At 42.1% G+C, this 14,694-nt stretch overlaps 1 protein-coding gene across 1 annotated transcript; it reads right to left on the reverse strand.

Annotated features, from left to right (window-relative positions):
- Positions 1–313: 313 nt before the first annotated feature.
- On the reverse strand, positions 314–13,098 carry xkr7a (XK related 7a). The gene is made up of 3 exons (XM_077549410.1): positions 12,499–13,098; positions 6,937–7,136; positions 314–3,657 (listed from the first exon to the last, which is right to left on the reverse strand). The coding sequence occupies exons 1-3, from the start codon at positions 13,041–13,043 to the stop codon at positions 2,708–2,710; spliced, it is 1,695 nt and encodes a 564-aa protein (XP_077405536.1). The 5' UTR covers positions 13,044–13,098; the 3' UTR covers positions 314–2,707.
- Between the last annotated feature and the right edge of the window lie 1,596 nt (positions 13,099–14,694).

Here is a 14,694-nt window from a genome sequence, read left to right on the forward strand (position 1 = left end):
AGCTCCTTCTGGTGTTCTAGTCATGCAGAAAACAAACAAAGTTTAACTACTGAAGAGTCAGTAATTTGCAGTGGTAGTAGGACTTTTTCCCCGCACAGGATAAACCAGTGAGCATTGTTATATTTTCTAAGTGAGCACCATTTGTTTTTAAATATGGTTTCCTTAATGTGTTTTAACACTGCCACACTGATCAATGGCTTGTATTGAAAAAAAGAAAAACAGTACCGAGCATCGATTCGTTTAAGTCAGCACTCTGTGACAACATCAAACCTATTTCCTGCATTTTGTCCCAACGGAAAAAGAGGGCAGCACGTCAGGTAAACACATTGCTCTTTATTCAAGCAACAGACTTCATGATATTGTCTTCACCTTCTCATTTAGCGCAACAGTCCGGTGCGACCAGTTTAAGGCTTTTTGATTCTTGCTTTGCATTTGAGGTGCAGTTCCTCCCAAGCTTATTTGAAGTGACACGGTGTGCTTGATGATACGTGACCGAGTCCGACACTTAGCACCATAAACCCCATTTGACGTCTTCCTTGGGCTGTTAAAGGTGCTGGATGGGCTGTTGACTGATTTATATGCCTGGACAGTGTTGTTTACAATAAAACTGCCTTATCCCAATGACACAACTTGAAATGAACTTAAAAGTTGGTTTCCTACACTCACTTTTTCCTTGCATGGAGATGAAAACAAAGAACCCTGATGAAATATACCAACATGCCTTTAGCCATCACTTGTGCTATTCTCTGTGGAAGTCACCGCGGTGTCTGCAGCTAAAACTTGACATTATTTACGCAACAAAATATGGATAACAGAACAAGCACCGACAGCTATAACGTTCTCATTTCATTTACACGGCAAATCTGACCTGTTGGCTCTTCTCCATCACGTGGACATTACCCCCTCAATAATGTGCTAATTTTCACCCAGGCAGCTGAATATTCACACTAGATTATAGAAACGTTCTAGCTCACCTCAACAATGACACAGGAATGTTTTATATCCCGCAAAAGGCATAGAAACGCTCAAGTCATGTCACAAACACGTTTTCTACTGTTTTTACATTCAACTCTGATGTTGCGTTGAAGCCGCCCCTCCACATTTGAAAGCGACCATTCCTTCAACATGAGTGACAGCTTTGAAAATGGTGACGATCACTACTGGTGCAGTATTTAAAAGAACAGTACAGTGGGAGTGTCTCGCCATCGTGTTCAGTGATGTTTCCGTTCTAGCTGCCGTTGTTAGTAATCAGACACGCTTTACATTGCTTTAAGCCTCTTGTTCTTGTTGCTTAATACCGCCCTCACCTGAGAAATGCACAAACCGTAGTATGCACCATCATTGACAACATTGTAGCACTTTGCATGGGCAAATGCACTTTGTCAAGTCACTGCGGAGATGAACAGACTGTTGTCACATCGCGTCACAACCTGAAAGAGGAAATCAACCCAAAACGTTTTTCTTGACAATAATATGTTTTTTGCAGCCCCGCTAACCTAAATACGGTATTCTGGTTAACATTGCGTTAGTGGAATGTGAGTTAAGAAGCAAAATCTAGCAGTTTTTATCAATATCAGAAGGCGGCCATTTTGCTATTTGCTTTCAAGTGAAAATTACATCACAGTTGCTCAGGTCTCAGGTAACAACCAATCACAGTTCAGCTTCAGAAAAAAAGGTGAGCTGTGATTGGTCGTTGCCTGAGCCCTAAGCAACTGTGATGTCATCTTCCGTCGACAGCAGGTGGCAAAATGGCTGCCCCGAATTGGATAAAAACAGCTGGATTTTGCTTCATATTCAACAAATGTAATATTAATAAGAATGTCATGTTTATACTAGTGAGATCACATATGACATTATTGTCAAGAAATGTTTAACGTTGACTTCCCCTTGAAATGCAATATAATCTTTACAGATTTTACTGCCTCTAAACTTTTGAATAAACACTTGTCCAACTTTGCTATGTTTCAGTCCATCCATCCATCCATCGCAATGCTTTCTCTTGCTCCTCTTTGTGTGCTCACTGTGCTACGTATCTGGAGCCTCCCCCTTCCCCCTTCTGCTTAGTGTGGACACAGCCACCGCCACACATCCTGACCAATCACATGTTCAGTGGCCACTTCCTGTTTGAATTATGTAAAAATGTCAATAGCATGATGGAGAAGACTGTTTAAAAGCAATTCTACAAGCAGCTGCCGCTCATTCAGAACGCTGCAGCTCGGGTTTGACCGGAATAAAGAGATCAGAAGTTATTACTCCAGTCCTAAAGGCTTTACACTGGCTCCCAGTCAACTGTAGAATTGATTTTAAAATTCTGCTACTGGTCTATAAATGACTGAATGGTTTGGGTCCTAATTGAATATAAACTTAGGTGCTGAGGTCTGCAGACTCGGGTCAATTAGTGGAGCACAGAGTTCAAAGCAAACACGGTGAAGCGGCATTTAGCTGTTGTGCTGCACCCAAATGACATAAGTTGCCAGCAGACGTGAAATCAACCAAAAAATGTATTGGTTGATTCACCTGTTGAGAATTTTGTCTCCTCCTCAATTTGTCAGTGAAACATTGAAAATTGGACAAGTGCCTTCAAAATTTTAGAGACAGTCAAATGACCTTCTCAAGTCAACCTTAATACGCACCACCACTGACAACGACATAGCACTTTGCATTAGCAAACAAACTTGTTCAAGTCACTGTAGAGAGTCTCATCATGTCACACCGTGGTCTCATACTCCATCACTTCTTTGGGCGTGCTCAGGCAGCGGTACTGAATCCGTGGCGCAACCGGAGCGGCGCTCTCCAGCACCAGGATGGTTTTGCGCAGCCTCCGGTCTATGTAGTGCGCGTCCCAGGCGGGGTAACTCTTCCTGGGCAGGTCTATTCGGATGACAGGCCCCTCTGTCCTGGGCGTAGGCTGGCGAACTGGTGCCCGAGGTCCCCGAGGCGGTCGCACCTGGAACACATCCCCGTCCATCCCGGACCCCTGCTCTCTGTCTTTAGTTCTCTGCAAGGTCCTGGGGGGGCTGCTCACCACGTCTGGGGGGAGGCTGGACGTCGGGGACACCAGCGCCTCCGCGGCCGCCTGCTTCTCCACCACGTAGCCCCACCCTGAAACGGGGCCGTCCGGGTGGAGCAGGCAGTAGTAAACAAACATGAAGAAGGTGCCCAGAGCGTAGCTGCTGGCCACCACGCACACCATGACCACGGCGTAAAAGTCTGAGGAACGAGGGCCGCGGTATAGATACCAAATGGTGGTGAGGGCCACATTCTCAATGAACACCGTCAGAATGTAGGTGAGCATCCTGCAGCGAGTGCGGCCCTCCTTCACACTGAACCAGCAGAACACGTACACAATGCCCACCATCATGTTGTAGATGATCTCCTCCCACTTGGACATGCAGAAGTCTGTCTCGCCTTGAATGATCCAAAAGGTCATGATGCACCAGTGCGCCACGATGAAGATGCCAAAGTACAGCTGGAACACGGAGGCGAAGAGAGCGAAGGCGAGAGCTCGGGCCCCGATGGTGAAGAGATGCCACAGGATCTGAACCATGACTGCCTTATAGCTCATGGGAAGCTTATCATCTCTGGAGTCCCTCAGGACTTTCTGATAGGAGGCCACCATCCAGGCCAGGGACATCAGAGAGGCGGACGCTGAAAGCCCTGAGGAGGTAGAAGAAGTAAGAATAGAATGGATGACGAGCACTAGTGACATTTTAAAGTAAGCCGCTCAAAAATAAATAAATGAAGCACAAGATTAGGTTCAGCATTAGCGTCCCTGCACATGTGCGAGCATATGGAGGACCAAAACTGCCAAAATGAAAAATAAATAAATGACTAAATAAATAAATGACTAAAAGTGAAAATAAAAACAGATATAAAAAATATAATTTGAAAAAAAAAAAATATATATATATATATATATATATATATATATATATATATATATATATATATATATATATATATATATATAAATGGAAATTGGAATATATATATATACATATATATATATATATATATATATATATATATATATATATATATATATATATATATATATATATATATATATATATATATATATATATATATATAATGGAAATTGGAATATATATATATATACATATATATATATATATATATATATATATATATATATATATATATATATATATACACATAAATTTAAAAAATTGTATTTAATTTTTGAATTATATTTTTTATATTTATTTTATACTTTATTTTCCTTTTTATGTATTTATTTAGTCATTTGTTTATTTTTCATTTTGGCAGTTTTGTTCCATACTGCCAGGTCGAAATGTTATTCAAATGAGGGGGTGGTCCTGGGTTGGACTCCGACGTTGCAAAGTAAACTATTTTTCATTGGTCGAGAGAGCGGCTTTGCGAACAAGGAAGTCTCGTCGGCTTGCATTGGAGAGCTCCAGCAATGGACGACGATCTGGTCCACTGTCACCTCGACTTGTTGTCGAGCAACTCAAGTTGCAAGTTGTGGTGACAGTGGACCAGATAGTCGTCCATTGCTGGAGTTCTCCAACGCAAGCCGGCAAGACTTCCTTGTTTGCCGACCCGCTCACTCGACTAATGAAAGGCAGTTTGCAATGGCGGAGTCCATCCCAAGACACACCTAGGACCGCCCCCTCATTTGAATAACATTTCGTCCTGGCAGTATGGACCAAAACTGCCAAAATTCCAAATAAATAAATGACTAATAAATAAATAAAAGTGAAAATAAAAACAAATATAAAAAATATAATAAAAAAATTAAATACAGATGTATTCATTTATGTATGTGTGTGTGTATATACTGTATATATATATAGTTGTTTTTATTTCCATTTATATATATTTTTTATTTATTTAATTTTCTAATTATATTTTTTATATCCGTTTTTATTTTCACCTTTTAGTCATTTATGTCTTCATTTAGTCATTTATTTATTTTGAATTTTGGCAGTTTTGGTCCTCCATACGAGCATGCTGAGATGGCGGGAAAAAGTCAAGCCATAGATACAGTGGTACCTCGAAGTTCAAACGCCACAAAGGTTGTAAAGTTTGGAGTGGGACAAAAAATGCACCCCAAAGTTCCAATCGTCATCTTATCCACAGTAAAAAACTAAATAAATTATCTCACCAAATCAAACCTGTCAGTGTTAAAGTCCCTACCAAAGTCAAGTAGGTATTGTAAAACAGTTATTAAGGGACCAAAAAATAAGTTATTTTATTAATTGCTGTATATTTTTTAATTGCCCAATTAATTGGTTCTGACAAATATCAGAATCGGCACTTGCCTCCAAAAACCTAGATTGGTTGGGCTCTTGTGTTCATTTTTAGTCTGCTGACTAAATATTTTGTGCAATAAAGCCTTCCAGTTGGTTCTATGGAACAAATTATTGCCAAAATAATGATAATTTAGCTTTGAACGTCAAACAATTTACTGTTCAAATCTTTGAGGTACCACCAAGTACAAAGCGCATGTGCAAGAGGTTATGTTATGATCACCCTTTGTGGTTGGTTGGTTAGTTAGTTCGTTAGTTTCATCAGGATCACACAAAGACTACTTAACTGATTTCCATGACACTTTGAGGTGGGTGGACACACAGAACCCATTTAATGTCAGTGGAGATCTGGATAAAGGTGCAGATCGAGGAATTAATTTTCACTTTTTGTCCCGTGTGCATGAACTGAAATGTCAACCACAGGAACAAAAGGGCACCGTTCATAACTTCTTCTATTGGGTGAAATATTGGGTGAGTCAGTAGATACTAACTGAAATATAGCAATACTGCAGTGGTGGGCCAACATAACTAGAATATTTGCGCTGAGAAATTGTAATCATTTATTCCGACACTTCCAGGAATGTCAAATTCTTAGAAAATAATGGCAAGCCAATGTTTTAGTATACTGTGCAACTATTGTCCTATTTATGTTGCAGCAGAATTCGTTGAAAATAAATTTTGGTACTGAGTTACTGCCAAAATGAAAAATAAACAAAGTAGACATGATGTATTTGATTTAGCGGGCCACATAAAATGATGTGGCGGGGTTAGATCTTGAGTTTGAGTTAGCTGTTGTCTATGCATTTCTGTTGGCTACATTTGGTTCCTGCAGTTTCTGTGCGGTGCAAGTAAAAAGTCTACACACCTTTGTGCAGATAACATTTTAAATGCAAATAACACAATTTTGGTGATACAAAAAAATGACAACAGAATAAATATATTCAACCTCTTTTTTCCACTATAACTAATCACTTCAGGCTTCTGCTAGAAAGTTAGGAATATGTCATGAAATGCCACACCAGAACTTTATTTGGAGTTAAGCATGCCCAGTGATAAGAGGGTGTGCACACTTTTGCAACCACATTATTGAAGTTGTTAAATTTTACACCCACCCAAAAATAATAATAATCTTCAATTGACCTTTACGGTTTATAGGCCACATTAATGGTGGGGAAAGTTTTGAAATTATTAATTTTGTTCTTATTTATTTTTTTATATCTCTAGCATTAGAAGAGGGCTGTGCAGACTCAACTGTAAATCCCATCAGATTTTAGCCTCTAGATTTGATCTGTCCACCGCCATCAGAATCATTATATTATGGAATTATTTAAGCAATCAGATTTCAAATTTGCCTCACAGGGCCAGCTAGCAAGCCCACAACAACATCAGCACTTTCCCATCCTCTCATATTTGGTCAGAGCAACACTGTAACATGTTGAGCAAGTTTTATGCATTTGTGAATGTCCTAGAAATGGAATTAAAAAATGGATTAAGTCGGGTTAGTCCCCACAGAAGGCCCGCCACTGCAATACAATACGTGTGTGTGTTTATTTATTTTTTTAAATCTTAATAATTCAGAGCGCCCTCTAGTGAATGCAATTGTAATAGCACAACTCAGAGTAACGTGAAGGCGCTCGCTCACCCTGAAGAGGCAGCACGTCACCGGTGACAATCATGATGGAAAGCTGCAGCACCAGCTGGGGGGCGCTCTTCAAGAAGGACTCGAGCAAACGGAGGATGCTGATGTCGGCGCTCTCAAACATCATGCGCCAGTAGTAGTGCCGCCGCTCCGGCTCCCTGTGCCAGCGGCTCTGCACGCCCAAATACAGGGCCCGGACGTACCTGCGGGAGATATCGTTCACGTGACGTCATTTGTTTGGATTGCCCAAAGTGAGGATGAACACATTTCGAGTGTGCGCCGTCAGTTGTGTTTGACAAAACGCTGCGTCTGGTTCCTCTGGGATTTCTACAGAGAGTGAACTGAGCAGCTGTGAGCTTTTAATTTTAGCGCATACATCAGAAAGGAGCGCGTGGAGCTTTTGTGCGCTTGAGTCGGACGGCTGCAAAAACAGCAAGGAAACAAAATAAAAGCACTCAATCCAGTTTGGGGATTGAACGTTAGGCTCAGTGCAAATCCCTTGTTGACATGGAGCCCCGCCCCCACCCTCGCTTTGATGGTGACCTTCTGCCACGAACACGCCTTACGCAAACAGCATTCACGATAAATGGGTTTTCTCTTTGGATGTGGAGGCGTCGGACGCATCTGAAGGGCCTGATGTCACCAGCAAGCTTAGTTTAACCACGAGGGAGTCTGCATCCTTCTGTTGTTTTGCTTCCCGCTACACAAATTGCACCTCGGGGATGAAATGTGTAAAAGACACACAAACACCACCACAATCTGGCGAGCGCGGACAATTACGCACGCGTTTTCATTCTCAAGCCTAAAGTGTCAAGAATAGTACACTTCCTCTGGAATACTCCGTGACACACAATTACAATAATGTGATCGTTCCTTGACATTTTTTTCATGATAATTGCCAACCTGTGCAATAGAAAAGTACTGAATTACGTGTAAGAAATTACCCACTAGCATTGGAAGAGTTATGGTCGGCCTTTGATTCCCCGTGAACTGCCGCGTGCGCGTGGAGATGATTAACCGAAGCGAGCTGAAAGTATCACTGCGCATGCGCTATGCGCCAGTTTGTCGAGGCCATCGCTGAAAAGGCAATTAAATGAATGAGCTGAAGTCCTTTATTTGCAATCAAATGAGTTTTAAATAATGGATAAATAAATATAAACACGCTGGTTAAGTTTTTTTTTAAGAAACAGCCTAAAGCTCGATACAACAGCTTGCGGAGCGGAACCGACTTAATGCGCACGCGCAGACCTGACGAGATAAACAACGGGTAAAACTGAGACCACGCCCCGCTCAAATCTCAACCGTCAATCAAACGCCACATGGGAAAATGGATGCTATTCCGTTTTGCGCCATTACATAGCCTAATTAGGCTACATGTTTCAGAAAAAAAATGTACATACTTAATAAAGAAAATCTCTGGTGGCTGGACTACATAGTATATCGCACCAGGTCATTGCAGTGCATTTCCACAACTTGACAATGAGGCGCTCTAAAGCAGCCACACCAGCGTGAAGCCCGGTCCACACGCTGGCTGTCAAGTTTTTTTGTTGTTGTCAAGATTGATTGAACAGTGTGAGATGTTCAAAGCCTTTGAAATATGTTTGTATCCTTCTCCCGCTTTAAATCTGTCCACAACTTTGTCCCTCACGCTCTCCATCGAGCCTGGCTCATCTGGAGCTGTTTTGCAAGGAGGGCAAACATTTCAGCCTCCCGATGTGCAAAAGTGATACCCCAAAAGACTTGAACCTGTAGCCCAATTTCAGCAAAAGGGGGTTCGACATAGTATTAATTCAGGGGGGATGAATACTTTTGCACACCCCATTCAGTTTTTTTGTTGTAAAACAAGTTTGAAATAAGATATCCACTTTCTTTCACTTCACGATTGTGTGCTACTTTCTGTTTAACTTTCAAATAAAATTCCAATGAAATATAATTGCCAAAATAGTGAAAAACTCAAGGGGGATGAATACTTTTGCAAGGCGCTGTAGCTAGCTAGCTAACCGCAAGTTGCAATTGCTTCTCTGCACAAAATCAAGAGAACTTCACAAAAATGTATGCAACCTGTTTTTTTTTAGGCTATATTGCTCAGCTATATTGGTTGTGTATGATTGATGGATCAATCTTCAGTTCACAGCTGAGGGTGAAACAGGAAGGTAATCCTCTTAATGGGCGCACGTGCTGGACTGCAACAAACGGAGCCCGCACCATTGCTTTAATGGCAGTACCGGTAATTCAGCTTTTTAATGTGTTGCTGGACACACACACACGCACACACATCTCCCGGAGGAAGTAGGGATCAATATCGGGCTGTCTATGTAGACGGAGATGCAAGATAGAGAGAGAGCGAATCACAGGGACTGCTTATGTTCATTCCAAGCAATTGATTTGCATCTTATTTCATCATGCAACACATCATGGGATGAAAGAGCATCCAGCTGGCCGGGCTGTCTGACAGCCTGCCGCCACACAAACGCCTCCACCGGCCTGGCGGCAACTCGGGCCTGTCGAAAGCGATCAGGGCGCCGGGAGTTTGAGTACCGCCTCTGCTATCTGACTGAGCTGCTGACCCACAGACCTACTAGCAGCCTCGTGCGGGAGGAAGCGTTTTGCTTTCGTCTCGCCGCACGCCGGCCCTGGGAGTCAGCAAGTTCCACCTAGAGACACTTAAAAAAGGGCGTTGGTACGAACGAGGGAATGGCGCAGACATGGCAGGAAAACTGAGAAGTCATTGACATCTCCTGCTGGATCGTTCATCTTTCCCACTCCAACACCATCATAACCAATTTAGTAAGCCTAATAGCCACGTCGGTTAGTGAGTTTATATGAACATTTTGTGCCTCGTCAAAACACTTTGAATAGCAAAACTGAGCATCACAGATACTTTCTGATAATTGAACCCCCGAGATGGTCCCAAAACTGTTGTGCGGAGGAAGAAAAGACTGCGAAGCCATGCTAATTGCTAAAATAATCTGAGCTAGTTTAGCAATTAGCTGCTCAAAAATAACTCCTCAAAATTAAAATGTTGCTGCTCAAATGAAGTCATTGATTAGCAAAATTGCCCCCCCCCCCCTCAAAAAAAGAAGAAGTTATTTTAAGTCTTGCAGTGGAACCTCTGAACTTTAAATTTGTTCCTTGACTCCATTCACGTTTACAAACTGAGGTAATGTTTCACATTCAAATGAATGGAAATGTCATTAATCCGTTCCAAGTCCAGAACCAGTACCAGAACTGATGTGATGAGCGAATCAAATACAGCTAGCAATTAACACCTGAACACTATGTGATTAACCCTCACACACATAACCAACTCACTATAACAGAAAAACTGCGCTATAGAGATCCGGACGTCACGTGACTATTTCTCTGCTATATATGCGCGAGGTAAACATGTTGGATTGGCGATGAAGTGTCAGGAGTGCTTTTTTTTTTCCCAAGTCGGTGACGCTGCTACATAGAATTACCTCCTCTTTTGCCTTTTAGTGCTTTCAAATCTGATCATACAAAAAGGCTTTACAAGTTTGTACAATCTGGATTTATTTCCCCTTTATTTGTGGTCAAAATGCCATCGAAGTTAGCAGTTTCACACAAGTCTTGCATTGTTATTTGTGTACGTTAGCAACCTAGCAGCTGCTAATTCGACCGCAGCCGCCGTCATTTATACCGTAAAAAGTCTTCTTTATGGTGTTGGTCAGTTATTAAATTCAACTGTGTAATGTCTATGAAACCGTAGCAGCACAAATTAACAAAACAGATTATTTCTCACACATTTTGCATGTGGTTAACAGTTAGCATCTGCTGATTTAGCCACCATGTACAAAGTTCAACATTGGCTTTGCATTGGTTCCTCTTTTGGTAGCCTGGAGCATGTTAGATCCCTTTTTTTGTCTCTTCTCGTTATGGCAGCTGGTCCACAACAGCTGTCCATCATTGTTAAAGTGTGGCGTTTGCCGTTTACGCAAAGTGGCAGACGCATTTTCTATGCTGCTAAAATGGTTGCGCTAACGGCCATTTTTGGACGCATGACATCAAGGTCTGGATCTCTATTGGTAGATAAAATCAGTATGACTATCATTTTATTAAGTCAAGTCAAGTTTATTTATATAACCCTTAATCAAAAAAGACTCTCGAAGGGCTTCACATGGCCACAGTTGACAAATATTAACGACGTCCTCTGATCGAACCATATTACTGAACCAGCAACAACAACATGGCACGCTTGTCAAGGAACTGGCAAACGTAGCTATATTACAAATTGAGGAAACGAGTGACAGGGAAACATTCGGCCACAAAGCCTCGCTAATGCTATCACCAGCGATCTCTCGTAGCGAAGTGGAACCTGGCCAGACTTTCATCTCTTACGGTGGGGTTGACACTTACTGTCTAGGACTGGTACCTCCTTGGGCCTGCTAGCTAGCCATTGCTAGCATAAAGGGAATGCTTCACTGTCTCCGCTGTATCGACTGAGGCTCAAGTTTTTTTGTTTTTTGTTTTACCGGCCACCTATTTTATGTGCCATTGAGTATTGACAGAAAGGCTATAAAATAGTCCGACATGATTTATTTTTATTTTTTTTAGGCAGATGCGGATTCCAGCATTTGTCAAACATATCATGCAAGTTGCTCACTGGCGACCCCTGGCTGACAGTGACTAAACCGAGAGACAGTCAAAATAAAATTACATTTTTTTTTGGTCCCTTAACTCTTACAACAATGAAAATGTGAAATATTGACAATTCTGAATTTACGTCACAAGTTAAATTGGCGGCCTTAGTCAGTTAAATGACGCTCTCCGCTCATTGGAAAGCATTGGACTTTGGATCATTGTAATTTGACTTGTGAGGATTATTTTGATTGGAAAATGTGATGAAATGTTGTTAGACCATAACAATGCCTGGTTTGTATAGTCACAGGAAAAAAAAGATACAATATGCCATTTGTCTTCACTGTAAAGGAAGCGTTTGGATTGCGGAAATATCAGAATTGCAGATAAGAATTTATTGCAATATTTTAGTAGCCTATCTGTTAAACTTTACAACAGAAAGAAAATGGGCAGAAACGGGACGGTTGGCAAAAATCAGGGAAAAAAACTGCTGAGAGCTACAAGTAATATTGACCGATTAATCTGTTGGGCCCACTAGTGCAGTTTGATTTGTCTTGGAATGTGATGATATTCACTGGGATGGACTTGTCCTCATATTAATGTTCCATGGAGAAAAAAAATAGTAGCCATTGAGCTGTTTCCTAGTAAGCCTAATAAGTAATATGTAGATAACTGGTAAACAATTGTTACTCACCAACATGCAGCACTAGTAGCACGCCAAAGTTGTTCTACTAGCGTGCAGAAATGTCATACAGTCATGAAAAAACAAAACAAAAATAACGTTCTAGTACGACGTGCCATAATTCTACTAGTGCGTTGAATTGTCTCACTATAAGGACAAAGAGCGTTGGCTTTAAGCTATGGAGTAAATGCTCAAACGGCTTTCCATTGATGCCCAAGTCAAAACACACACGCACAAAGGGTTGGCCGGGGTGTATAGTTTCACCACACCTGCTCCGCCCTTACCGCCACACTTGTGCCAGCTGGAGGATGTGAACGACGGCCTGGAAGAGCCACACGAACACTCTGCAGCATCCCCGGCTTCGTCCCCCGGCGGGCGGCCCGGGCAGCATCCCGGCCCCGTCCGCGGCGGTGCGGCCAGCGCCCAGCTCCCCGCCGTCCTTGGCGCTCAAGTCGCCCCCATGCGCCCCGGACGACGCCGCCACCATGGCGGCCGCAGCCGTGCCGCTCTCCGGCGTATCGGAGAAATCGTAGGCAAACCATCGGAAGCTCAACACCTGCACCACCACGGAGGGGACGATCACAAAGACCAGAGTCAGAGCAAAGCGCCAGTAGTCCCTCCGGAGGTAGTAGTCGGCGGTCAGCCACAGGTCTGAGGCCCCGTCCGAGAAGAAGATCAGAAGGGCGCCCAGGGTCCAGCAGCAGTCCGCCGGGGAGTAGCGCTGCTCGGCGTGGAGGCTCTGCGGAGGCCGCCGGTCCGGCCTGGAGAGACAGTCGGCCGGAATTTGGGCTCGCGGAGAGACGGCTGCACCGTCAGATTTCGCAGCCATGTTTGTCGGAGGGGAGAGTGAGTAGTAGGGGATGGGAAAATGATGGAGAGGGAGGAGGGGTCGCGCAGCTTCGGGAGAGATGTGTGCGGAGGGAGGAGAAGAAGGGAGGGACGGTAAAGATGAGGAGTAACCGTCGCTCATCGATCAGATGGTGTAATGCTTCAAATGATGGGAGACATTTCGACATGCAGGGACTGCTCAGACGAGAGGGGTCGGGGGATTTAAATGTAAAACTGACAGATGGGACAAGCAATTCGCAGATGAGGTATGGGGAAAAAAAAGGAAAAAAAAGGGCAAATGTACCTGCGTCTAAAGCATTTTATTTTTTATTTGACCTCTAGGGAGACCGGGGCTATTTGTATCACTTAATACTTTTATATATTTCTTGGAATCAATACATCATATATAAATAACATGTATACCAGATGAAAGACCAAAGTCTTAGGTGGATTTTTTTGTATTCATGTCATTTTCATACCTTGTGTCAATGCGGAGTTATAAGCCATCAAATAGAGTGAACATGTGACATGTTGCCCCCTCAATGGGTAAGTTGTCACATTAATGGGGTAAAATGTCACACTGGATTTTGCAACTAATAAAACAAGGACAAAAATGTTCTTATTCTCCTATTTTTGTTGTTTGTTTTTACAGCCAGAGAAATTGTTTATCATTGATCTTGAAAATGTACCATATAGTCATTGAGCAAACGTTAACATAAAATATTATGAAATTAAGTAATATTAAGTAAGTCCTTAGGAACTGCTGGCATGTAGGTCATAGCTCTCAGCTTCAAATGCATGTTTTGCTTCTCTTTAACTGGAAATTTGAGATTAAATTGAATTTAAATAAATAAATAATTTGGTTCATCATGAAACTTACACCAGTCCTGACGTGGGCATACTGTCGTTCCAACAACATTTTTAAACAATGAAACAAAACTTGGCAAACTAATTTCCTCACTCTTCAGACTCATCATCTGAAGAACAATTCTGGCATACGTAAACTGAGTTGCCAGAGGTGCATTTTTCATTGGCCCATTTTTTTGCATATGTGACAACAAACCCCAGAATGACTGAGACAAGTTGCCCCAATCTACCATGTTGGCTAATTCTTGCGCTAGTTTAGTTAGCTTAAAACAGAGCAGTGACTGAGGCATGTCAAGATGCTTAAATCTCTCCTCTAACGAGTCCACATGATTTGCTGCTAGAAATTGTCTATGTATGACGCCTGTTTCAAAATATATGAAGTAAAAAAAAAAGTTTTTACTTTGGGTTGTGCAGAACGGATAACTAGCACTCATGTCAGCTCACAATGTGCTATTCTCTTCTCAGACAGTACACAACCCCTGACCATTTATACAAAGAAAACTAGTATCCCACTTTTTCGTTGCGCCTTCTGGTGGAAAAGAAAATTGCATTGTGACAACTTACCCGTGATACAACTAGCCCCGATTTCCCTACATGTTCAGTACAGGTAAGTGTTCATGGGTCAATGTGACCCCGCTGCATGTTTCGCCATTGAAAAAACAAAATATGTTTAAAAATACTGTATAAATAAATTATATTCTAACTTAAGACATAATGGACAAAAAATTAAGAGTAACATGACATTTTTTTCCACGTACAAAAAAAAAAGTTAAGCACGGGTCAGT

This window comes from Vanacampus margaritifer, chromosome 1, assembly GCF_051991255.1.
Source record: "Vanacampus margaritifer isolate UIUO_Vmar chromosome 1, RoL_Vmar_1.0, whole genome shotgun sequence".
Taxonomy (NCBI): Eukaryota; Metazoa; Chordata; class Actinopteri; order Syngnathiformes; family Syngnathidae; genus Vanacampus; species Vanacampus margaritifer.